We start from the raw sequence: 22072 nt of genomic DNA on the forward strand, positions 1-22072 counted from the left end.
TTAATGTTATTGAAATACCTTAAAATGATTTTTGGAGGAGCAGTTACGCTGGCCTCTATATCTCTGACAGCTCTCTACATGTATCAAAACAAGATCATATACCCATCATGGGCACAAGGTGCTCGTAACCATGTTGATACACCAGCAAGTCGAGATCTTCCCTATGAAAGAGTTGTACTGACTACGGAGGATGGCATAAACATTGAGGCCTATGATTTACAAAATAACAACTCTTCCACAACGGTATTGATCCTCTGCCCAAATGCAGGAAATATAGGCTATTCAATTCCTATTCTGGATCTATTTTATAGACAATTGGGGGTAAGCGTGTTTATATATTCTTACAGAGGCTACGGCAAGTCTCAAGGTTCCCCAAACGAGGCCGGACTGAAAAAGGATGCTGATTGTGTCATGGAATATCTATCAAAGAGTTCATTCCACAGGAAGAATAAATTAGTCCTTTATGGACGTTCCTTAGGAGGTGCTAATGCCATCTATATTGCTTCAAAATTCCCAAAAATATGTGATGCCGTCATATTAGAGAATACTTTTTTGAGCATACGGAAGGTTATTCCTTATCTCTTCCCTTTATTATCTAAAGTTACATTTATGTGCCATGAAGTTTGGAATTCTGAACAACTGATAACTCAGTGTGATCCTACTACCAATTTCCTATTTTTAAACGGTCTAATGGATGAAATTGTACCTCCTGCACATATGAAGAAATTATTTGATACATGCCCTGCGAGAGATAAGAAGTTTTTTGAATTCCCATTAGGACATCATAATGACACTATCGTTCAAGATGGATATTGGGATATTATTAGAGATTTCCTAAAGAGGAATGATTTTATTTAACATTTCATATATTTCTTCTAACCTCTGAGATTTTTGCAAATTATAGATTATAAAATTACTATAATTTTGTTTATTTTGAATCTATAAGTATTTAAGGATATTAATTCACTTAACTGGAATGTGGCGGCCGACTATGCTCAGTCAACATCGTAAAAACATTAAGAAAACATGTTGTCAATTTCTGTTGGGGTTTTATTCTTCGTTTCAGGAACAGTAGTCCAATCGAAGCAGGTTGAGAAGAAAAGGCAAACAGCAAAGACATAACCATATTTGAATCCTATCTGAGCAGTAATTAGAGGTGTTAGAAAAGTTATCAAAAAATTCATTATCCAGTTTGCGAAAGAACAAGTTGCCATCGACATTGCTTTTGTTCTCATTGGATATAGCTCTGAGACGAGTACTATTGTCACTGGGCCTAGAGTAATTGCAAAAAGCGCAATATACACACATGTCACCACAATCATTGTAATTCCGGTCCCATCAGTATTTAGGGCAAAACTGCCCATACTTGAGTAAATCATCATACAGCAGAACATTCCAATTGATCCGAAAACCAAAGAAGTCCTTCTCCTTAAGGCTTCCACGAAATAAATACCAAAAAATGTAGCAACAAAGTTGACAGAGGATAAAATTATTGCGGTGGTATAAGGGTCATTAAGTCCCACTTTTGCGAAAATAGTTGTCCCATAATAAAAGAAATAATTTATGCCTGAGAGTTGTTGAAAGATCATCAGCATAATTCCAATGAATAAGCGTAGTCCCAATTTTGGTTTCCCAAAAATAAACTCAAAAATATTTCTTCTGCTTGATTTCTCGAGTCGATCTTGTTCTGCCCTTCGTTGCATCTCTTCTACTATATTAATGGCACGAATATCTCCAGTTGATAAATTGTTCATTCTGGCAGTTGACATCAGGGCAGCATCCCAACGTTCTTTCTTTATGCCTAGGTATTGGGCAGACTCAGGACTGTTATATAGACCCAGAATTACAATAAAGGCCCACACAAACCCTAACCCAAGCGGAATCTGCCATGCCTCGTTTTGATGGGATCTAGAAAACCCATTGTGACAGAGAAAGACTGTTATATTGCCGACAAGGATTCCAAAAGTGATCTTTAGTTGATAGAAGGTTACCATGGATCCACGTACTCTTAAGGGGGCAATCTCGGAAATAAACATGGGAACAATGACGTTTATACCACCTATTGCAAGCCCACAAATGAGTCTTCCAATAAATATTTGGAACCAAGCTCTATTATGGATTAATTGGACGAGCAACCCAATAGAGTAAATAAAAATAAAAAAATATGTTGCTCTCTTCCTCCCCCACCAATCTCCACACTTTGCCAATGCAACTCCGCCTACACCAGCACTGAGATTAAATATCCCAATAATTAAACCAATTAGTAAACCAGGAAAGTGTTTAGTGCCTTTACCCTGATCTTGTCGTGTACCAAATCTTTCTTTGAAACTTGACATATTGGCAATACCACCGATTGTGCCTATATCCCAACCAAAGAGAAATCCACCAAACGAAATAGCTAGGCAGATCAGCATCGGTGTGATTAGCGATGGGTTCTTCTTGTTTTCCTGTAAGATTGTTTCTTCATTACCTAAATTTCTTTTCTTGGTAAGTGCTATTGGAACTTCCTGACTCGAACTCCTTGACATTGTTGAGGTGATACTAGTAGTATGTTCGTTTGAATCCAGATCGTGAGCTGGCACAGACATCGCTTCAGATATTAATAGCAATAGATGCAAGCAATTGTTTTATTGACAATACCAAACCAAGTTTCCAAGCTATCAGCATAGTTTGCTCTAACAAAGAAGTTCACAGAGGCACAAAGCTGTGACATAATGAGATGTCTCAAAGTGTCAGGGCTCTTTTACGCTGGCGCTGACACCTGTCCGAAATTTGAAAAATTCTCTGAATAGAGAAAAGCTCATCTCACTTAGGTGAATAAAAGGGGCAACCAAATGCATACGTTCTGTATCTTCCTCTATATTAGTTTCCTGCCAGTAAATTATAAAAATGATATCAATATCAGCTTGTGTTCATTAAAGCAGTTAGAAGAGGTTGTCTAGTCAATAAATATTCATGACGATATCTACTTAGATAACTTTTATTATATTTCAGTTACTTATAATATCTTTCATTTCTAGGGAATGTCCCCCAAAGGCACCACGCTTCACATTTAAGGTCAAAATCTTTGTAAAATGTTTCCCAATTAATATTTTCTTGACAGTAATAGTATTCAATGAAGAAGATATACTGCCAATTAGTATCTTTTGGACCCTTGCTATAAGGTCTTGATGAAATCGAACACATATTTACCGAATGGTCCTTTAGTACCGTTAAAATATCAACTAAGGAACCTGGATCATCCTGCTTAATGGTGAATGTCATTAAGTTAATATCCATAAAGTCCCGGTCTTGAGTAGGGGCTCCTATCGTTTTCACATGTTCATCATTTCTCCTCTTGAGGACCAAAAATCTCGTTGTATTGCCCTTCTTATCATTAATTTCATGCTCGAGAATAAATGCTTTATTTAAATGTGCAGCGGTTTCACTCGCAATAGCAATTTCTAAAGTAGTTGTGTCAGAATTCTTCTCATACATTATTTTGCTCACCGCTTCAGATGTAGATGTCGTATCAATACATTCAAATTTGGTTCCTTGACAGATTTCTTTCAAATGAGTGAGGTACTCGTTGACTTGGCCCCATACTTGTGGATGTGAATATATCTTAATGGTCTTATATTCCGAAAGTGGATCAATCTCCTTTGGAAGTCGAGATGCTGAGATCAGACAATGTGCAATGGATACATATTGTTCTCCTACGACTTCCAATGGAGTAATAATCTGATTGGATTTCCGTTCAGTGGAAGCATGCATGAGATCACGCAATAGATCATAAGAGAAAACGACTTGGCCATTGGTAGAGTTCTCTAAAGGTACCACAGAATAGTCAATTGATAGGTTATTTTCTAATTTTTCGAAACATTGAGGAATGGATTGTGTTGGGACGAAATTTACATGCACATCCTCTCGTTGACCGAACTGTTGCAAGGCTGCCTGATGAGAATATGTACCTTCTGGTCCCAAAAAGAGTACTGTTATATCATTCATATTCATGCTACCGGGTATTCAGCGTATAAACCGATCAGGCTGTGTTGCTTTTGTTGTATTTTTCAGATATACTAGTATGTGCAATGGTAGGCAGCTCTGCATCGCTAACACATTTTTTTTTCAGCGTAACGATAAAATTGAATCATCTAGAAAATGTGTATGGAAGGAAGTTTAAATACGTACGTATCCAAGCACAACATAGATACCTATATTAAATGCTTTTGAAACTATGTTGTTATAATTATTTACATGTCCTTTACAAGGAAAATATGGTTCAAAAGCTTTATGATTGGAACTACTTAATTTTCCATTGATTGGGCTGAGGCAATTAATAAATCTACATTGAACTCTGATGAGCCTGCCGTGAAACTTCTTAAAAGGGCCAATCTTTGTTTTGCCGCTGGTGTTTCCTCTCCCATGGCTCCATAAAATCTTTGGATATTCAACAATAATAATTGAGCGTCGGCCAATGAGACATTCATGTCAGTTTCCACATGTCCATTCATTAAGACGATCTTCTTTGTTGGCTCCATCTCCAAATGGAATTCAAACGTGGTATGAGGTCTTGCATACTCTGTATGTAATTTGTATTCGGCTAATGATGTTACAATACAATAAATAGTATCTTTTCCGACAAATTGCCATTGGATGTAATGCAGTTCCATTCCCTGTGGCTCATTAGCAGTTTTAGAAGGATCTAAAACTCTAGGTAAGGGGAGTACAAATATTGGGTTGCCTCTCACGTTGACCAACATCTTATTGAAGACATCAACGGGAACTACAGCACATAATGAGTCCTTCACTTCAGCCCATCTTGCTCTCCAAAGAAATTCCACCTCTTGTTTTGACAAATCTTTAATTTTCTCTGTTGCCAGATAGGAGTCCAAAGTTTTGAATGGAGCCTTTGGTTTATTAGGATCCAAGGGGCCTTTTGACTTTGTATACCCTGCATTTGATGATAAAGAGGAGGACATTTTCAATTTTTGTTCGTAATCTTCAAGCTCTTTTAGTATATCAATTTTGTTAAATTCTTTCTTCTTTTTTTCAATTTGTTCCTTTAAGTGAGATTGAAGTTCTTCAATGGTGTTAAATCCTTCCTTTTTCGCTTTTTCTAGTAGTTTTTGCCTATATTTATCTTGTACGTCAGTGGAATAAAAATGTAATCCCAAATTTAGTTTGTATGTTGATTGTAATGACAATCTAGGGAATCGAGTGTAACGGATCTTTGTTCTACTAAGAAGGGTTAATAAACGGTTATTCCACATTAGTTGTAGTGTTTGTTGTTTAGAAAGGGAGAAAGTATTTACTTGATATATCTACTTTTCAAGATTGAGATTTTAATCTCCGAGTATTAATTTACTTGTGATAGAATTAAAAAACCAACAAAAAAAGCCAAAAGAACAATGGTAATCATAATAAATTAATAAAATCTATAAAGTTATTTAATATGAGGTTGTCTTATCATTCTCAGTAATGTACATTTTTTTCATGTCATTGATGGTTAAGCACTTTTCTTGGCCTTTATGGATATTTCATCCTGATCTTCTTCATTGAAATCGATATCTAAATCTTCATCTTCCATTTTCTTATTTCTATTGGAAAATGACTTTTGGAATACGAATTTTAAGAGTATCCATGCCATTCTTAATGGACCAAAATCGGGCCAAAGACAATCTATCAATTCTATCGCTACTCCCTTATTACTTACTTGCCAAACCATAAAATCACTCAATCTAACCATCCCACTTGTTCTAATCAATAAATCCAAAGGTGGTTGATCCCCCGTGTAAAGATTTGCATTTATTAATTGTTCATCGATGATAAATTTCGGATCATCACTATTAGCTTGTGCCAACTCCACCACATTCTGCATGGAATGCACAATTTCCTCTCTGCCCGTGTAGGGGAAACAAATATTCAGCACAGCTCTTTTATTATTCTTGGTAATTTCCATTGCATTATTCATATCATCACGTAATTCTTTATCCAACAAGCTCAAATCCCCAATAATCCTCACTTTAATACCATACTTCTCTGCCATTTCGCCGCTCGCAACGATCTGTCTAATTCTATCCTTAGCCAACTTCATCAGGGCATCCACTTCATGAGGGCTTCTCTTAAAATTTTCAATGGAAAAGGCATACACGGTAGCACATTCGACTCCTGACTCGTAACAAAGTTCCAAAATCTTACTCATGGTAAAGAACCCAGCCTCGTGGCCCTCCTTCACTTGCAGATGGTTCCTTCTAGCATATCGTCTATTCCCGTCCATTATGAATCCAACATGTCTGGGGACGTTTCTGGATACCCTTATTGTGCGAGAAAATATGTTTTTGATCCATTTTAAAGTGAGGGAGTACCCCGGTATGCTGCTGGTGGTGCTCTGGTTGTCCATTATGGCGACGACGATCAGTGAGGGAGTCGATGGGTAGGTAGACAGGCAGACAGACAGGTGATTGATAAATTTAAATTTTGCATTTTTTTTCATGTCCATGTTCAATTGTTTGAACCGCGCAGGTTTCACAGCAGCAAGTCCGTCATCTATGTGAGGGAGAAGAGGGGGCAAAGAGAGAGAAAGAGAGATTGTAGTGTTTGTGTTCAGAAGTGGTAGTCGTTGATAGAAGGAGGAACTGAATTTAAAAAAATAAATGCTTCCAACCAGATTTGAACTGATGATCTCCACATTACTAGTGTGGCGCCTTACCAACTTGGCCATAGAAGCTGTATTTTGTGGTTTTTGGGGGTGTTGTTGCGTGTCCGACCACGGATAGCCACCCACGTGACCTGCCACTGTGGCTTTCTTCCAATTGCCATTCCAGTTTCTCTCAAAGAAAACGTGAAAAATTTAGAAGGAGAACAGCGGACGTTTCCAGTGAGATTGTTCGCTCACGGCCCGTCTGTCTATATAAGCTGTTGCAAAAAACAGTCCTGTTCAACGAGATCTCGTCGTCGTCTACTGCCCTCAATTGAATCAGTTCAACCCAAACCAACCAACTATCCCAGCAAGCAAGAATGGTCTACTCCACCAGACAAGTCGGTGCCAAGAACACCCTGGACTACAAGGTCTACATCGAAGAGGACGGCAAGCCAGTGTCTCCCTTCCACGACATCCCATTGTATGCGGACAAGGAAAACAACATCTTCAACATGGTCGTCGAAATCCCTCGTTGGACTAACGCCAAGTTGGAAATCACCAAGGAACAACCATTGAACCCAATCATTCAAGACACCAAGAAGGGTAAGCTAAGATTCGTCAGAAACTGTTTCCCTCACCACGGTTACATTCACAACTACGGTGCCTTCCCTCAAACTTGGGAAGATCCAAATGAAACCCACCCAGAAACCAAAGCTGTCGGTGACAACGATCCAATTGATGTCTTGGAAATCGGGGAAAGCATCGCTTACACCGGTCAAGTCAAACAAGTCAAGGTCCTTGGTGTCATGGCTTTGTTAGATGAAGGTGAAACCGATTGGAAAGTCATCGCCATTGACGTTAACGATCCATTGGCTCCAAAGATGAACGACATTGAAGATGTTGAAAAATACTTCCCAGGTTTGTTAAGAGCCACCAATGAATGGTTCAGAATTTACAAAATCCCTGATGGTAAACCAGAAAATCAATTCGCCTTCTCCGGTGAAGCCAAGAACAAGAAGTACGCCTTGGATATTATTAGAGAAACTAACGATGCTTGGAAACAATTGATCGCTGGTAAGGCTGTTGACTCCAAGGGAATTGCTTTGGCTAACTCTACTTTGAAGGATACTCCAACTTACTCTGCCGCCATTGCCTCTGAAATTCCAGAAGCTTCTCCAAAGGCTGATGCCCCAATTGATAAGTCCATTGACAAATGGTTCTTCATCTCCGGTTCCGCTTAAATAGTGAATATATAAAGATAATCAATTAACATATTAATTTATTTTTATTTTCGCCCATTCTTTATAAAATTATCAATCTTATCCATATCTTTCCCTCCATTAGTCTCAACACCTCCACTGACATCCACACCCATTACACCGTGTAACTTCACAGCTTTGTTGACATTCTCAGGTACTAATCCACCAGCAAGTATAAACTTGATCTTCTCATCATGTTGCTCAAGGGCCCATTGAGAAATCGCATCCCAATCCAATACCTCACCCGTGCCACCAGCTTCAGAATCAAATAATGGTAAACATCGATTCTCAAGATCATGACAAATCTCCACCACAGTATCACAATCCCTAGAAAACACGCATCGTTTAATAACAGGAACGTTCACCGCATCATGATAAGGACTCCATGATTCATCCCCATGTAACTGCACCACATCCACACCGTATTCTTTCGCAATCCTAGACACCTCCTCTATACTCTGATTACGGAACACCCCAACAAGATATCGACCCTCGTAGCGTGCATCACCATGGATCATTGCAGATATCTGTTTCGCTATATTAGGGTCCACGGTCCTCTTCCTATTGGGTACGCATATTATTCCTATCATGTTGGCACCGGCATCTAGGGCTCGACGGGCTGCTTCCACGGTCTGAAGACCACATATCTTTATTATAGGACCCGCAGATTCATTTGTGAATATTTTGAAGTCTTGAAAACTCATATTATTGATGTCTTTGCTGGAATCGTAGTGGTCCTCGAGACGATGGCTTCCTTTTCTTTTTGCTATTGTTTAAACAATGAATCTTGAAGGAAAGAGCTTACGTAATTTTGTTTGTTAGGGTAACCAAATCAAGCCACGGCTAAACCACGTGACCTTTGATGCTTTACAGTCTGTCACAGCTAGATTCAAGAAACTTTATGGATGATTAATTTACCCACGTTATCAGAAGCATAGAAAATTATTTTTTTGATTATCAAATTCTGGATATTGCTGTCTCTCAGATGGTAGGATAAGATACTTTTTGTAATCATATTCCATTTTGTACGCATTGTTGTATCATTTCTGATTGATACATTAGTAGTGAAAAGCATTACGAAGAACTGCTGGAGCAAAATGCAGGGTCAAGTTTCAAAATTGACATACCAAAAAGTGCACTTTCTTTATTAACACGACCTGGTTCTTAGTAGAATTATATCTTCTTACAATCTGTTTTCTTGGTAATCATTAAACCTCTCAATGCTCATTTTGAGATTCTTAATCTTCTTGGGTATCAAGTATGGGTACTCACAGAAAACTGTATATGGACTTAAACAGTTTAACAGAGAGTGGCTAGATTAGAAAAGAGCTTTCATTATTGAACAACCAAACCAGCTATGGAACTGAAAGTTATTTGCCCATCATATGTTCAAGATTTTGTTGTAGGTACTGATGATACTAAGTTAAGAAATGAATGAGAGATGAGAAGTAAAACGATTATGGGTTTAATTAATACATACAACTATTAGTATTTCAGTTTATAACTATAATGCAATGTATTTGTTCTTGCCATCTTATTTACTGCAAACATCGCAGCACGAACCCAGTTAAATGACGTTAAAGAGATATATTATTAGAATGTAAAATTTAGTACGTATGAAGAGTAAATAATATTATTATACAACTTATGAGCTGAGCCCGTCCCAGCCATAAAATATGATATGAAGGGAAGAATTAAAATTAAAATTAGACAAGGTGATGAGTGAATGAATAAATCATGATCTTTCACCTCTTAATCTTCTAGCCAATTTAATATCCTTCTTTTGGATAGTAACACGCTTAGCGTGAATGGCAGCCAAATTAGTATCTTCGAATAGGGAAACCAAGTAAGCTTCGACGGATTCCTGTAGGGCACCGATAGCAGAAGATTGGAATCTCAAATCGGTCTTGAAATCTTGAGCGATTTCTCTAACTAATCTTTGGAATGGTAATTTTCTGATCAAAAGTTCAGTAGATTTTTGAAATCTTCTAATTTCTCTCAAGGCAACGGTACCTGGCTTATATCTGTGAGGCTTCTTGACACCACCGGTAGATGGGGCGGATTTTCTAGCAGCCTTGGAGGCTAGTTGCTTTCTTGGTGCTTTACCACCAGTGGACTTTCTTGCTGTTTGCTTGGTTCTGGCCATTGTTGTTGTGTGTGTATGCTGTATTTATTGTATGTAAGAGAAAGAGAGAAAGAGGGAAAGTATATTACAAGGAAAGAAGAAAACGGGGGCGTTTATATACGTGACCTTGTTGTTTTGACGAGGAATGGGCACCAAAGAAAAAGGAGACGATATCCACCCACCAAGGAAACGATAACAGGAGAAGATAATTTTCAGGCCGGGGAAAATAGTATACAAGTGCGAAAATGTGGGAACGCGTTAAGTATGGCCAAACGTGAAAATCCCGGAACGAGAGCGAGGCCCGTGTCAATATTTTCGCTCTTTGTATGGGGGAACCCGTGCTGGCAACTTCGCACCATAATTGAGACGAGAAAATGAGAGAACGGAATTGAGGGAAAATGTATGGGCAGTGGGTTGTTTGTTTGTTTGTTGAGTTTTCATTCCCTCCCTGTCGTTTGGATATAAAAAGGAGACACTTTACCCGTTCTTGTTTTTCCCAGTTAGATCTATTCCCTTATAAAGGGGAACAAGCAAGTAAGCTAATCAAAAACACACACATAATATAATACAACAATGTCCGGTAGAGGTAAAGGTGGTAAAGGTTTGGGTAAAGGTGGTGCTAAGCGTCACAGAAAGATTCTAAGAGATAACATTCAAGGTATCACTAAGCCAGCTATCAGAAGATTAGCCAGAAGAGGTGGTGTCAAGCGTATCTCCGGTTTAATTTACGAAGAAGTTAGAGCTGTTCTAAAATCCTTCTTGGAATCCGTCATTAGAGACGCTGTCACATACACTGAACATGCTAAGAGAAAGACTGTTACTTCTCTAGATGTTGTCTATGCTTTGAAGAGACAAGGTAGAACTTTGTATGGTTTCGGTGGTTAATCGGATCGAACCTTACACAGACACAATCAATCAATCAATCAAATCAACTATTCATTATTCTTCTTTGTATATTATATTTTAACAAGCGGGTTTTATAATATTTTATTTTTTAAGGGTATCTATCTATCTAATTAACTATCATTGTATAGTCTAACGTTTAATGTTACAATTTTTAGGGTCTTTTTTTCTTTCATGTTTGGTTAAACGTTCGCCTTAGATTCTTCAATCTTATTTTGGAGATCATTAATAGATCTGTTTGGTTCCCAACATCTATTGTAATTTTATTCTAATGTTCTACATAATAATTAGTTCCGGAGCTGCCTGGCATTCTAACATGTTTTAAGACAGGACGGCAGCGAAAGCGAGTAATAAACATGCAGTAGACCCAAAATAAAAGCACCATGTTCTGTACTGTAATATACCTTAAAATTTAGTGACTAGCACCAAATTTGGGACGTTTAATTTTTTGTTTATATTATCATGTCAGATATTCTTAACATATTAATTTTAAATGATTGAAAAATATCTTACCAGAACAAAGAAATAATAAATAAAAAAATAATAAACCTAAATTCCGACTCTACCACTACCACACACCATATGTACCCATAGGCCATCTCATCGGCACCTCACCACACTCTGCCATCACTGTATCGCACTCACACCGCCTGCAGCAAAACCCCGACCCAGCACGTGTGTGGGGGGGCGGGTGAGCAGGCGCCATGTAAGGAGCGCGCTGTGCCGGGATTTGTTCCTCTATCCCATCTACAGCGCATTCCTTCCCTGCAGCAACCGCTGTCTCGTTCATTGGCTGCCATCCCACCACAAATTACTGGTAATGGCAATAACCTGGTTCCTTCTCGTTGATCCCTGATATATCTATCCATATCTCTTTGGCTGTCTCACTCACTGCTACCTCCACTGGCTAGACAACCGAACAGGTTACTGCTTCAATACAATACAACACAATACACTAGCTGCCACCTCCCTCCTGTGCATTTATTCAAATAAAATATATCTTAGCATACCACATCACTTCCATACAAGAATAGTTGCTGCAAGATGGATAACTTGGAGCATATAGCGAACTCTTCCTCCAGCAATGATCTGACTCAACTCTCAGAGAAGGCTCCTAAGGACACCGCCCCTCATTTGAACCCGTGGAAAGTCGCCGCTGCACAACAGACTTCTACTTCCACTACTACTATGAAGCAAGATACTTCCTCTGCCGCTGCTGCTGCTGCTGCCGCTACATCAACGTCAACGGCGATGGATCCCTCTTCTTCTTCTGAGGAAACAAACCTCAATACTGGGGACTCTATCATTCCAAATACACCGGATGAGAAACAACATCATGAACAGGAGAATAACGCTATGAAGGCTACGACAAATTTTAATAACAAGATAAGAAGGAGAAGATCGCTATCGTTACCTTCCATATTGCATCATACCCATCCACCGCTAGGGTATGCTCCCAAGAACTATAATCATGTGAAGAGACTCGGTTCTTTAAGAAATAATAATAATATTAACCCTCAGGGAAAAAATCTTATATTTCGACGTAAGGAGAAAAAACATATACAAAAGCAAACTGATTTGACTTTAATACCATTATCGGGAACAAATACGAAATTTATGCAACCCACTGATTTATCAAATCTTAAAGTAAAGAAAAATATTGGAACCATTATGGAACCTCCCTTGAGACCACAACCGAAAAATCATCTACTTTTGCCACCAATTAATCCAAGTTTCTTAAGAGAATTGGATTTGAAAGATATGATTACAAATGCTCAATTGAGACATGATATAATTTTTGATCCATCTTTAAAATTTAAACAAAATTATGATGATAAATATGGTTCCAAGAGAAAGGCAAGAACTGATGCATATTGGGATTTAATTAAAACGGAACTAATAATTAATACTCGTAATAATAATAAAAAAAATCAAATCCATCATAATCATATCCCAAATATTCATTCTAATAACCAATCTTTATTATTCTTACTATTTGATACTTTAAAGGATACCATATTAACTATAATACCGAATTGGAAATATGATATTCAATCATATGCTGTCATATTACAACAGTATTTAGATCCAACTTTACTAGTACAAGAAATTTATGCTGGTGCATTTGATGCAGTGGATTTTGCCACATGTTTAACAAATATTCTTAGACAAATTTGTGCACCAATAAGAGATCCATTTTTGGAAACCATTGAAGAAACTTTTAAAATGGCACATGTATCAAATTCTGTATCAAAATTTATTGATGCATTAAAATTAACTTTCCATACACTAGAATTAATGAAATTAGATATTGCCAATCATGAATTAAAATTACTAAGACCAACATTATTGGAAAATACCATTGAATTTGAAAAACAATACTTTACTGTTCTTTTTGAAAATGAAGATCCTCATTTAACATCATCCTTAGCATGGTTTCAAGATGCAATACTAAAATTAGATCCACCAGTGAAAATAACATTTGGCAATATAAGGGCCAAATTTATCTATAGAGCTTTTATTAGATGTACCATTAACCTTCTATCATGTTGTCAAATTGTGGAAAAATTCCCAGGTGCATTATATTTTGATCATTCAAGATTAATGTCATTACGTGTTGATGTAAGACATTTAATTTGTCATTACATTTGTAAATTACTTTATAAACTAATGATCTCCAAAGATGAAAATTTAAATGATAAATTAAAGGAAAATTTATTATCAAAGAATAATATGGATAAATTAATGAATGAATTGGAAATAATTATTACGGATCAATATGGTCATTCTAAATGGACAAAGAACACATCTTGGATTGCAACACATATTTGTAAGACAATAAGAGACCAACAAACAGTAAATCCACCTTTGTCATCATCCTCATCATCCTCATCTTCTTCTTCTGATTGTCTCAGAGAAGAGGATGTTCAATTTGCTAATTCATGGCTAACGACCCAATTTGATCCTGCAAGTAAGATTTACACAATTTTAGAAAAGAAATTATTCGACAGTTTGGAATTGGAAATATTCAAAAGATCTCAATGTGACGACTATGGATCCATAGTAGACGATTTTCTTTACAGTTTCAATGAAGAACCAGAAGATGGTAAGATTACAAAGATAATAATGGATCCACGTAACGTGATTTTTGAAACTTTTGAAAAGAAACAGTATGAAAAGGTCCTTGCATACGTCCAAGCCATTGCTAACTTCCAATGGAGTGTATTTGGGACCCAATACTTCTTAGCAGCCAGAGGTACCTGCCTAATGAATCAATGAATCCATAACTTAATTACCATTACATTATATATTCAACATTACATAATAATAGATTCTTCCTTGACGCGTCGCGGGGAACTGTTGCCTGATATTTTCTTCGCGTACGAGAAAATCAAAACACATACTTCACATACGTACCGTAAATAAAACGAAAAAGTTGCAACCAACAATCTGCAAACCTTCTCGAGAGCAGGTATCCTTCATCATCAACTCTGCTCAAGAACTTAAAAGAATAACTATTTACTGCCTCTCATCAGACCCGATCTCATCGAAATTCCATCGGTCTATTAATAGAAAATGAACAATTCATTCAACTCAAGAAGCTCATCGCCATTAGATGGACCCATAAGACAAAACAGGTCTTCCTCATCATCTTCCAACTCAGAAACTGTGTCACGAAGGACCACCACATATAGTCTCCTGTCGTTCGATTCCATCGCCACGTCGGAACGACTACTAGATAAATTGGATCTAAGTCCCGATGAAGAATTACTATTGGAGGAGGCCCTAAAGGAGGAGGAGGATAGAAATAGGAAATTACAAAGCAGTTTTAGACCTACGTCGTCCACGGGGAACGTCATTTGCATGCCAGCCTCAGGGTTCCCATCTTTGAGAAGTAGGAATTTGCTGTCAAGTCAAAGAGACGCGAATGCTGGTAATTTGAAACCATTTCTCAGAGGGGAGGAGTTGGTTGTTAAGGATAAGACGTTGGCTGCAAGAGTGGAACAACATTTTGTTCCGAAATCAAGATTTTCCTATATCGTGGAGGAAGATAATACTGAAGATGTAGATGATGGGGTAAGTTATCCTAATGATAGTAATGATAATGAGCTAGTGAATTTCGAGAAATATAGGTTGGATAATGATCAGCTGATTCATTTAGTGAGTGAAACGCGGAATTCTAATGAACTTCCCAAAAATCTTCAACAATTGAATTTGTCTTCCAATTCACCCATTAAAAATAATGTTAATAGGAACGATAGCACTAATAGTACCAATACAATATTTTCAGAGACAAGTCAATTATTGAAACCCAAGACACAATCTACTTTTGATAGCGATTCTTCACCAGAGAGATTAACACCAAATTCAGATTCATCATCTCCCCGTGGCAAATCTCAACAGACAATAATACTGTCGGGTCCAGATCGTATATTAGCCAAAGAAGTATCATCAAATCCACCTTCACCTTCATATAAGACCCATAAGAAAAAAAGTTCACTTTCATCCTTGAAGAATTTATTCAAGAGCTCCAAGACTAAACATAAAAATGACCAACCATCTAATGTTAATGATTCACCAATGTCCACTAATAGCACGTTAAAACTCTCCAATGCATCACATTCTTCCATTCCTTCCATGTCATCTTCCACAGGAATGAGCAAGTATATCCTAACTCCGAATCCAGTTTTCCATTTTGGCGAAAATTCATCAACAACCAATGCAAAACCACCTTCATCAGTGGAAAATACTCCAACACATTACAGATCATTATCTGATCTTCAAAGCCCAAATGGAAATCAAAAGCATGAGAAATTAGCCACAAGAACGTATCATCCATTTAAGGAAAGATCTCTCCCACCCTCAACAAACCAAAGACCGCATGCAAGAAGATCAATGTCATTAGATCTGGCTCATGATAAACAAATAAAATTGCAAGAACAACAGTTCCCAGCATATCAAAATAGAAAACCACCCATAATGGACTCCATACGATCTGCTATAACGATGAGACATGAGGGTAAATTAAGAGAGTCTGCAGAAAAATTAAGAAAGGCCTGCCTAACGGGAGATAAAACTGCTTTCTTATTGTACGGACTAGCATTGAGATATGGATGTGGTGTTCCAAAAAATTATGCAGAATCATTCAGGTATATTATGGCATCCACTGGGATAAATAACGTCAAATTGGAAATATTTGATGTTAATATTGATCCTATTAATTTAGAATTGAACGATCTAATACCTGATGTTGTACCACAACCTACAGCACCGGCATTATATGAATGTGGGATGATTTATTTAAAAGGGTTTGGTGTTCCCTATGTGGATGAGTTGAAAGGACTTAAATATTTGGAAAAAGCTGCATCATTGGGACACATTGATTCCATGTGCTTGAGTGGAACGATATGGTCCAAGAAATCAAATTCAAGAAAGAAAGATCTAATAAGAGCCGCATCGTGGTTTAGACTCGCTCATAAGAGAGGTGCTACATTAATTGGTTCTGATTGGATTTACAGAGAGAAATATATGAATGCATTATTGTTGAGGAAGGAACAAACAATTTTGGTCTAATAAACCGCAAGGTCTACCAGTAAAATAATTAAAGAACTCTTGTAATACTAATGTTTTATACATATACACAAACAATATATATTCAAATTTAATTTCATATGAAAAAAAATATTACAATCTTTCAGGTAAACCTCCAATGGTGACCGATTTAAGAACCGTATAATCTTCAATTCCATGAAGGGAACCTTCTCTTCCAAACCCAGACTCCTTAACCCCACCAAATGGCATAGCACAATCAGAGAAGATACCAGTATTGCAAGAAACCATTCCTGCTTCTAAAGCTTCTGCAGCAGTATAAACAGTATCAATATCTTTGGAGAAAATGTAAGCAGCTAATCCAAATTCAGTATCATTTGCATACCCAATAACTTCTTCCAAAGTATCGAATGAGAAAATTGGGCACAGAGGACCAAATGTTTCCTCCTTAGCCACCAATGCGTCTTTTGTAACATGAGATAATACCACAGGGGCATAAAAATTGGGTCCTAAGCTTGGAATCAACCCACCCTTTTCAATTATTTGGGCACCCTTTGTAATTGCATCATTTACGTGACTTTCCACTTTTTCAATAGCCTTCCCGTTAATGATACAACCATGGGTGACACCATCTGATAAACCAGGACCAATTGTAAACTTCCTAACTTTTGCAGCTACTAATTCTGCAAACTTATCAATAATGGAGGAATGTACATATATTCTATTTGAACAAACGCAAGTTTGACCCAATCCTCTAAATTTGGACGCAATAGTCTGCTCAACAGCCACTTCCAAATCTGCGTCTTCAAATACAATAACGGGAGCGTTACCACCTAATTCAAAGGATAACTTCTTTAAAGTGGAAGCAGATTGTTTCATTAATATCTTCCCTACACTGGTAGATCCAGTGAAGGAAATCTTTTTGACTACGGGAGATTCACATAACGTAAGACCACATGCTGGTGTATTCTTATGTGAAAGAATGACATTACAGACACCTTCAGGGAAACCGGCCTCTTCCAACAAATAACCTAAAGCTAATCCAGATAATGGGGTCTGTGAGTCAGGCTTGACAATCACAGTACATCCTGCAGTCAGGGCAGCAGCCACTTTCCTGGTAATCATTGCACTTGGGAAGTTCCAAGGGCAAATAATACCACAAACCCCAACAGGTTGTCTTAAGGTAAATACTCTATTAGAGGCAGTTGCAGTCTGAATAGTAGTGCCGTATATACGAGGTGCCTCTTCAGCATACCATTCAAAGAATGAAGCAGCATATTTAATTTCACCGCGTGATTCAGATAGTGCTTTACCATTTTCCCAAGATATCAATTTGGCTAAATCTTCCAAGTTTTCCATCATTAAATTAAACATGTTTCTCAACCATTGAGCTCTTTGTCTTGGGGTAGTGTTTTTATAAGTCTTGAATGCCTTGGCTGCCGCATCGATGGCTTGCTCAACATCAGAGGACGTTTGTTCAGGTAGAGTAGCTATTTTGCTTCCTGAAGCTGGATCAGTCACATCAAAGGTTTCTTTGGCAGCAGATATCCAGTTCCCATTAATTAAGGAACCGTTTCTTAGTAAGTTGTTGTTTTGGAACTCGGGCTTGGGAAAAGGCATTATTTTACTATTCGTGTGTGTTCTATTTTTTTTTTGTCTAAGAAAGTTCTTGTCTAGCTAAGAAAGGTCAATAGATCCAATGGAGTGTTAAATAATGGTTCTTTATACCTTCCTTGAGGGTCGTGAATAAAATCTGATATTTACTCTGGACCTGAGGTGTTTTATCTAAACGCTATCAGAATGCGATAAAGGGAGATTGAACTCCGATTGCAATGCGCGATAAGCTGACACACACAATCTATTGGCAGAACAACAACAAGCAACAAACTGATTAAAAGGGTCTTTGTTACGGTAATTTATATTATGAAATAGTGTAATACATTGTACTTTTTTTATAAACTTTGAAAGTAATTGCTGTTTTCTTTTAAACGTCTATCGCTAGTCAGAATAATCAACCACGGGTGTCGCTGTGGCCATATCTTCTGAGAGCATTTCATAACTGGAGCCAAGATCTTCAATTCTACCAGTTTCTGCTTGGATTGGGAAAATGTTACTTTCCTCCTCTTGTGAATCATTAAGCATTGTAGATAATGCCTTTACTTCCTCATCGTAACTCAGACTGAATTTGTCATTTTCGGAGTTTCTAACAGGTTCAACATTATTCAAAGTGACAGCTAATTCACCAGATACTTCTTCTTCGAGACCAATACCACTCAATCTAATAAATTCATCGAGATATGCATCGTAACGAACATAATAAACTCCATTTCCATCGACATATCCTAAATCCTCATTATCCCTTCTTTCAGTATATGGAGGTACGGTGCTGAGGTCACCATCCTCGTCTTCGTTGTAACTCAGATTCTCTAAACTGTGCATTTCAAACCTCTCGACATACTCTGAATTACAATTCTGTGTGGAACAGGAACCCACTTGTTCTTCAATATCGTTACTCCTGCCTTTTGTAACAGTACTAGTATCATCATGAAATATACTTTCACCGATTAAAACAACTATTACAAGCATCATCAACAGCCAACAGGAAATAAAGGATTTACCGGGTCCTTGACAAAAACTATCAGTTGAATTGGTACCATTCGTTGTGTAGTTGCCCAAATCGTAGGAAACCGATGAAGTTACAGTGGGTAAAGCTGCCATTTCTTGTAGCGGTTGAAGCTCAAACAGGAAAACTTGTCAATTACTCTTGTTGTCTCTTCTCATTTTGTAGAATTGGAGGTCGTTATAGACATCATTAAACTTGAAAGTATTTTTCATATATTGCAATATTGTGTCTGTCGTTGTTCAACGTTCTCCCCTAAAAAGGTCTTTTCAACAATGACAGGCTTTGAGCATTTATAAGCACATCGTTTAGTGAGAAAAGTTGGTGATTGGATTATGTTCTCAAATAGATATTCATTATACCATATATTATCTTCAAATCTTTCAGTGTAAGGTGTATATTATAAACCACATTAAAGTCATCGCTTACCTAATACAAACATCAAGGGAATTTAAATTTGAATGTGAATAATGGAAAATTTTGGAATTTTTCACTTTGCAGTGTACAATTCTGGTTAATCCATTAAAGTACACCAGATAGGTACAATTATGGAGAGTCCACCATGCAGGACAGTCAAATGGTCATTACTTAGGATTACAGGAATCTTCCTAGTTGTTCGTACCCTACAATATCTACTAATATTTTTAACGCCATCTAATCAATTTGACACATCTACTCAATTGCTTCTGGATGAATTGCTAACAAATTCACAGGATCAATACAAATTTTGGAATAGAAATATTTGGAACAAATTATTGTCATGGGATGCAGTTTATTTTATCAAGGGAATGGTGGGTTCGCCTGATCGAGATGTGCCAGAATACGAACATGAATGGGCATTTTCACTAATATGGATCCAATTAGTTCGATTGATATCCAGATCCAACAGTGGGACAATCGAACTATACCGAGCATTATACGTAGGTGTCCTCATGGAAAACATATTATTTTATCTTTCTGCTGTCATTCTATTTTTTCTAACGTGGAAAACGTTTACTCAAGGAAGCATCCATTATTCTCGTGGGTCCGCTATGAAATTATCCCTGTTAAGTTCAACATTATTCATACTATCGAGTGGTAGTGGGTTTTTTACTGGCTTGTATTCGGAACCATTATCATCATTTTGTACTTTTCTGGGAATGTTTCTAAGAGAATCTTCAATTTACTATCCCTCTAATGGATCATATGGATATACTTTTGATTGGTATTCATTGCCACTTTATTCCTTTGGGAGTTGCCTCTGTTTCAGTTTGGCTTGTTTGAATAGGTCAAATTGTTTATTGTTGGGAATCTATTATGTTTATGATCTTTGTCATTTATTAAGATCTAAGGAGAGAAATTGGTATAAGATTATTCTGTTTCCAATCATATCAGGTTCCATAATGGGTGGCTTATATGTAAGACAACAATATTGGGTTCCCTTTAATGAATTTTGTCCCGATAATGGTGGATGGTGCCAGGATATCTTATTCAAGTTTGTAACGAAACAATCACTTTATCAGTTCATACAAAAGAAGTATTGGAATGTGGGACTTTTCCAATATTGGACTTTGAATAATTTACCAAATTTCATTATTGGCTTACCAACTTTTATTATCCTAAATATTTCATGTGTTTATTTCCTTCGAGTTTATCCCATGAGACATCTTTATGCTACATGTATTATCACATTGTCTTTCAGTTTCATAATCTTGTTAGTTGCACATTTCCAAATTATTAATCGTGTTTGTTCATTCTTACCCTTGCATTTATGGTACATTGCAGACAGATTGGTGAAAAGATGGTCTCTAAATGGTGAAAAAAACCACAAACAACTTAATGGAGATGATACCATTGTCAAATTATATTTATATTGGTTAGTTATTTGGGTCCCCATACAAACTATACTTTTTGCATTTTTCTTACCTCCAGCATGATAAATTAAAAATTGAATCTTTTTGGTTATTATTATTATTATTATTTTCTTTTTAATATGTATATAGATTATATTATATTAATTTGCATACACACATCTCTCTATTCAACTGTTGTATACAGTACAGTCAGACTTTAATCTTTCTTTTCATTTAAGTTGAGGTTGCGTGGGTCATTTAATTCTTGTTTATTTCTTGAGCCTTTTCGAATTGTTCCTTGAATTTATCAGCATTTTCCTTAGAACCGAATCTGATGGCAAAAGTAAAAGCTTCAGCGGGACCTTCAGCAACATCGGCAGTACATGTATAAACCCAAGATCTGTCAGACCCAACATTAGCCTTCAATTCATATTCAGGAGCAATAATGTGGTTAGCACAAACCTTCAAAGTCTTATCTCTTCTCATCAAGATTCTAACTTTCTTTGTTTCTTTATTTTGTAAGAATTTACAGTCACCGGTACCTCTTTCCTTCCATTCTTTATTTTCTGGATCGAATCTGAATAATTTAGCTCTTACCTTGAATAAAACGGTTTCATTTTCTTCTAAAGTCTTGACGTCCACTTTTTCCAAATGAACGATTGGTTCAAAATGAATATCTGGAGATTCTTCTTCAGCAGCTGCTTCAGCACTCTCCTTCTTTTCTTCATCCTTCTTTACTTCTTTCTCTTCATCCTTCTTTTCCTCCTTCTTGCCACCGAACATGGAGAAGACGGCAGAGCTTGGAGGCTTTGGAGCAGTGGAAGTGGCACTAGTTTCAGGACTGGCAGCAGCTTTTTCAGACATTACTAAACGATATTATATTGATCCGCTCGATATATACGCTCTCTTTGTCTATTGTCAAGATGTCATTTCAATATCTGATCGAAATCACTCTTATCCTTTTGAGACAAAAAAATCTGAAAAATTTGCAATCGTCATCGACGGAGATTTACACTGTCCGATTTAACCCCGGTGCTGTCCGGACAAAGAAAAAACGGACCCCTAAAAAAAAGAAAAACACCCCATCCCTCGTTATATATAGAAGAAATTTGTACAAGATTAATAAAGGTATTAGTTACACAATTCATCTCATCCTGTTTT

The 22072-nt window shown here is 37.1% G+C and overlaps 15 protein-coding genes and 1 non-coding gene across 16 annotated transcripts; 6 read left to right on the plus strand and 10 right to left on the minus strand.

Moving 5' to 3' along the window:
• Window positions 1-3: 3 nt before the first annotated feature.
• On the plus strand, window positions 4-858 carry NCAS0E01340 (uncharacterized protein; the record flags this gene model as incomplete). Its single annotated transcript, XM_003676516.1, has 1 exon — window positions 4-858. The coding sequence occupies one exon, from the start codon at window positions 4-6 to the stop codon at window positions 856-858; it is 855 nt and encodes a 284-aa protein (XP_003676564.1).
• A 158-nt stretch (window positions 859-1016) lies between these two features.
• Window positions 1017-2588, minus strand: HXT14 (Hxt14p; the record flags this gene model as incomplete). Its single annotated transcript, XM_003676517.1, has 1 exon — window positions 1017-2588. One exon carries the CDS (start codon window positions 2586-2588, stop codon window positions 1017-1019), a length of 1572 nt encoding a protein of 523 aa, XP_003676565.1.
• A 406-nt stretch (window positions 2589-2994) lies between these two features.
• On the minus strand, window positions 2995-3993 carry PHA2 (prephenate dehydratase PHA2; the record flags this gene model as incomplete). Its single annotated transcript, XM_003676518.1, has 1 exon — window positions 2995-3993. One exon carries the CDS (start codon window positions 3991-3993, stop codon window positions 2995-2997), a length of 999 nt encoding a protein of 332 aa, XP_003676566.1.
• A 293-nt stretch (window positions 3994-4286) lies between these two features.
• On the minus strand, window positions 4287-5252 carry ATP11 (Atp11p; the record flags this gene model as incomplete). Its single annotated transcript, XM_003676519.1, has 1 exon — window positions 4287-5252. One exon carries the CDS (start codon window positions 5250-5252, stop codon window positions 4287-4289), a length of 966 nt encoding a protein of 321 aa, XP_003676567.1.
• A 236-nt stretch (window positions 5253-5488) lies between these two features.
• RER2 (ditrans,polycis-polyprenyl diphosphate synthase) lies at window positions 5489-6382 on the minus strand (the record flags this gene model as incomplete). Its single annotated transcript, XM_003676520.1, has 1 exon — window positions 5489-6382. One exon carries the CDS (start codon window positions 6380-6382, stop codon window positions 5489-5491), a length of 894 nt encoding a protein of 297 aa, XP_003676568.1.
• A 254-nt stretch (window positions 6383-6636) lies between these two features.
• On the minus strand, window positions 6637-6709 carry NCAS0Etrna12T. The gene has a single exon. It is a non-coding gene; the product is annotated as a tRNA-Thr (tRNA).
• A 290-nt stretch (window positions 6710-6999) lies between these two features.
• On the plus strand, window positions 7000-7863 carry IPP1 (inorganic diphosphatase IPP1; the record flags this gene model as incomplete). The annotated part of the gene is made up of 1 exon (XM_003676521.1): window positions 7000-7863. The coding sequence occupies one exon, from the start codon at window positions 7000-7002 to the stop codon at window positions 7861-7863; it is 864 nt and encodes a 287-aa protein (XP_003676569.1).
• A 44-nt stretch (window positions 7864-7907) lies between these two features.
• On the minus strand, window positions 7908-8585 carry TRP1 (phosphoribosylanthranilate isomerase TRP1; the record flags this gene model as incomplete). The annotated part of the gene is made up of 1 exon (XM_003676522.1): window positions 7908-8585. The coding sequence occupies one exon, from the start codon at window positions 8583-8585 to the stop codon at window positions 7908-7910; it is 678 nt and encodes a 225-aa protein (XP_003676570.1).
• A 1031-nt stretch (window positions 8586-9616) lies between these two features.
• Window positions 9617-10027, minus strand: HHT1 (histone H3; the record flags this gene model as incomplete). The annotated part of the gene is made up of 1 exon (XM_003676523.1): window positions 9617-10027. The coding sequence occupies one exon, from the start codon at window positions 10025-10027 to the stop codon at window positions 9617-9619; it is 411 nt and encodes a 136-aa protein (XP_003676571.1).
• A 552-nt stretch (window positions 10028-10579) lies between these two features.
• HHF1 (histone H4) lies at window positions 10580-10891 on the plus strand (the record flags this gene model as incomplete). The annotated part of the gene is made up of 1 exon (XM_003676524.1): window positions 10580-10891. The coding sequence occupies one exon, from the start codon at window positions 10580-10582 to the stop codon at window positions 10889-10891; it is 312 nt and encodes a 103-aa protein (XP_003676572.1).
• A 1062-nt stretch (window positions 10892-11953) lies between these two features.
• On the plus strand, window positions 11954-14188 carry NCAS0E01430 (TCP11 family protein; the record flags this gene model as incomplete). The annotated part of the gene is made up of 1 exon (XM_003676525.1): window positions 11954-14188. The coding sequence occupies one exon, from the start codon at window positions 11954-11956 to the stop codon at window positions 14186-14188; it is 2235 nt and encodes a 744-aa protein (XP_003676573.1).
• A 297-nt stretch (window positions 14189-14485) lies between these two features.
• DSF2 (Dsf2p) lies at window positions 14486-16483 on the plus strand (the record flags this gene model as incomplete). The annotated part of the gene is made up of 1 exon (XM_003676526.1): window positions 14486-16483. The coding sequence occupies one exon, from the start codon at window positions 14486-14488 to the stop codon at window positions 16481-16483; it is 1998 nt and encodes a 665-aa protein (XP_003676574.1).
• Window positions 16484-16594: 111 nt separating this feature from the next.
• UGA2 (succinate-semialdehyde dehydrogenase (NAD(P)(+))) lies at window positions 16595-18079 on the minus strand (the record flags this gene model as incomplete). The annotated part of the gene is made up of 1 exon (XM_003676527.1): window positions 16595-18079. The coding sequence occupies one exon, from the start codon at window positions 18077-18079 to the stop codon at window positions 16595-16597; it is 1485 nt and encodes a 494-aa protein (XP_003676575.1).
• Window positions 18080-18457: 378 nt separating this feature from the next.
• NCAS0E01460 (uncharacterized protein) lies at window positions 18458-19177 on the minus strand (the record flags this gene model as incomplete). Its single annotated transcript, XM_003676528.1, has 1 exon — window positions 18458-19177. The coding sequence occupies one exon, from the start codon at window positions 19175-19177 to the stop codon at window positions 18458-18460; it is 720 nt and encodes a 239-aa protein (XP_003676576.1).
• Window positions 19178-19627: 450 nt separating this feature from the next.
• GPI18 (GPI-anchor transamidase GPI18) lies at window positions 19628-20995 on the plus strand (the record flags this gene model as incomplete). Its single annotated transcript, XM_003676529.1, has 1 exon — window positions 19628-20995. The coding sequence occupies one exon, from the start codon at window positions 19628-19630 to the stop codon at window positions 20993-20995; it is 1368 nt and encodes a 455-aa protein (XP_003676577.1).
• Window positions 20996-21169: 174 nt separating this feature from the next.
• On the minus strand, window positions 21170-21775 carry YRB1 (Ran GTPase-binding protein YRB1; the record flags this gene model as incomplete). The annotated part of the gene is made up of 1 exon (XM_003676530.1): window positions 21170-21775. One exon carries the CDS (start codon window positions 21773-21775, stop codon window positions 21170-21172), a length of 606 nt encoding a protein of 201 aa, XP_003676578.1.
• Window positions 21776-22072: the final 297 nt, after the last annotated feature.

The sequence above is a fragment of the Naumovozyma castellii genome, chromosome 5 (assembly GCF_000237345.1).
Source record: "Naumovozyma castellii chromosome 5, complete genome".
In the NCBI taxonomy this organism is placed as follows: Eukaryota; Fungi; Ascomycota; class Saccharomycetes; order Saccharomycetales; family Saccharomycetaceae; genus Naumovozyma; species Naumovozyma castellii.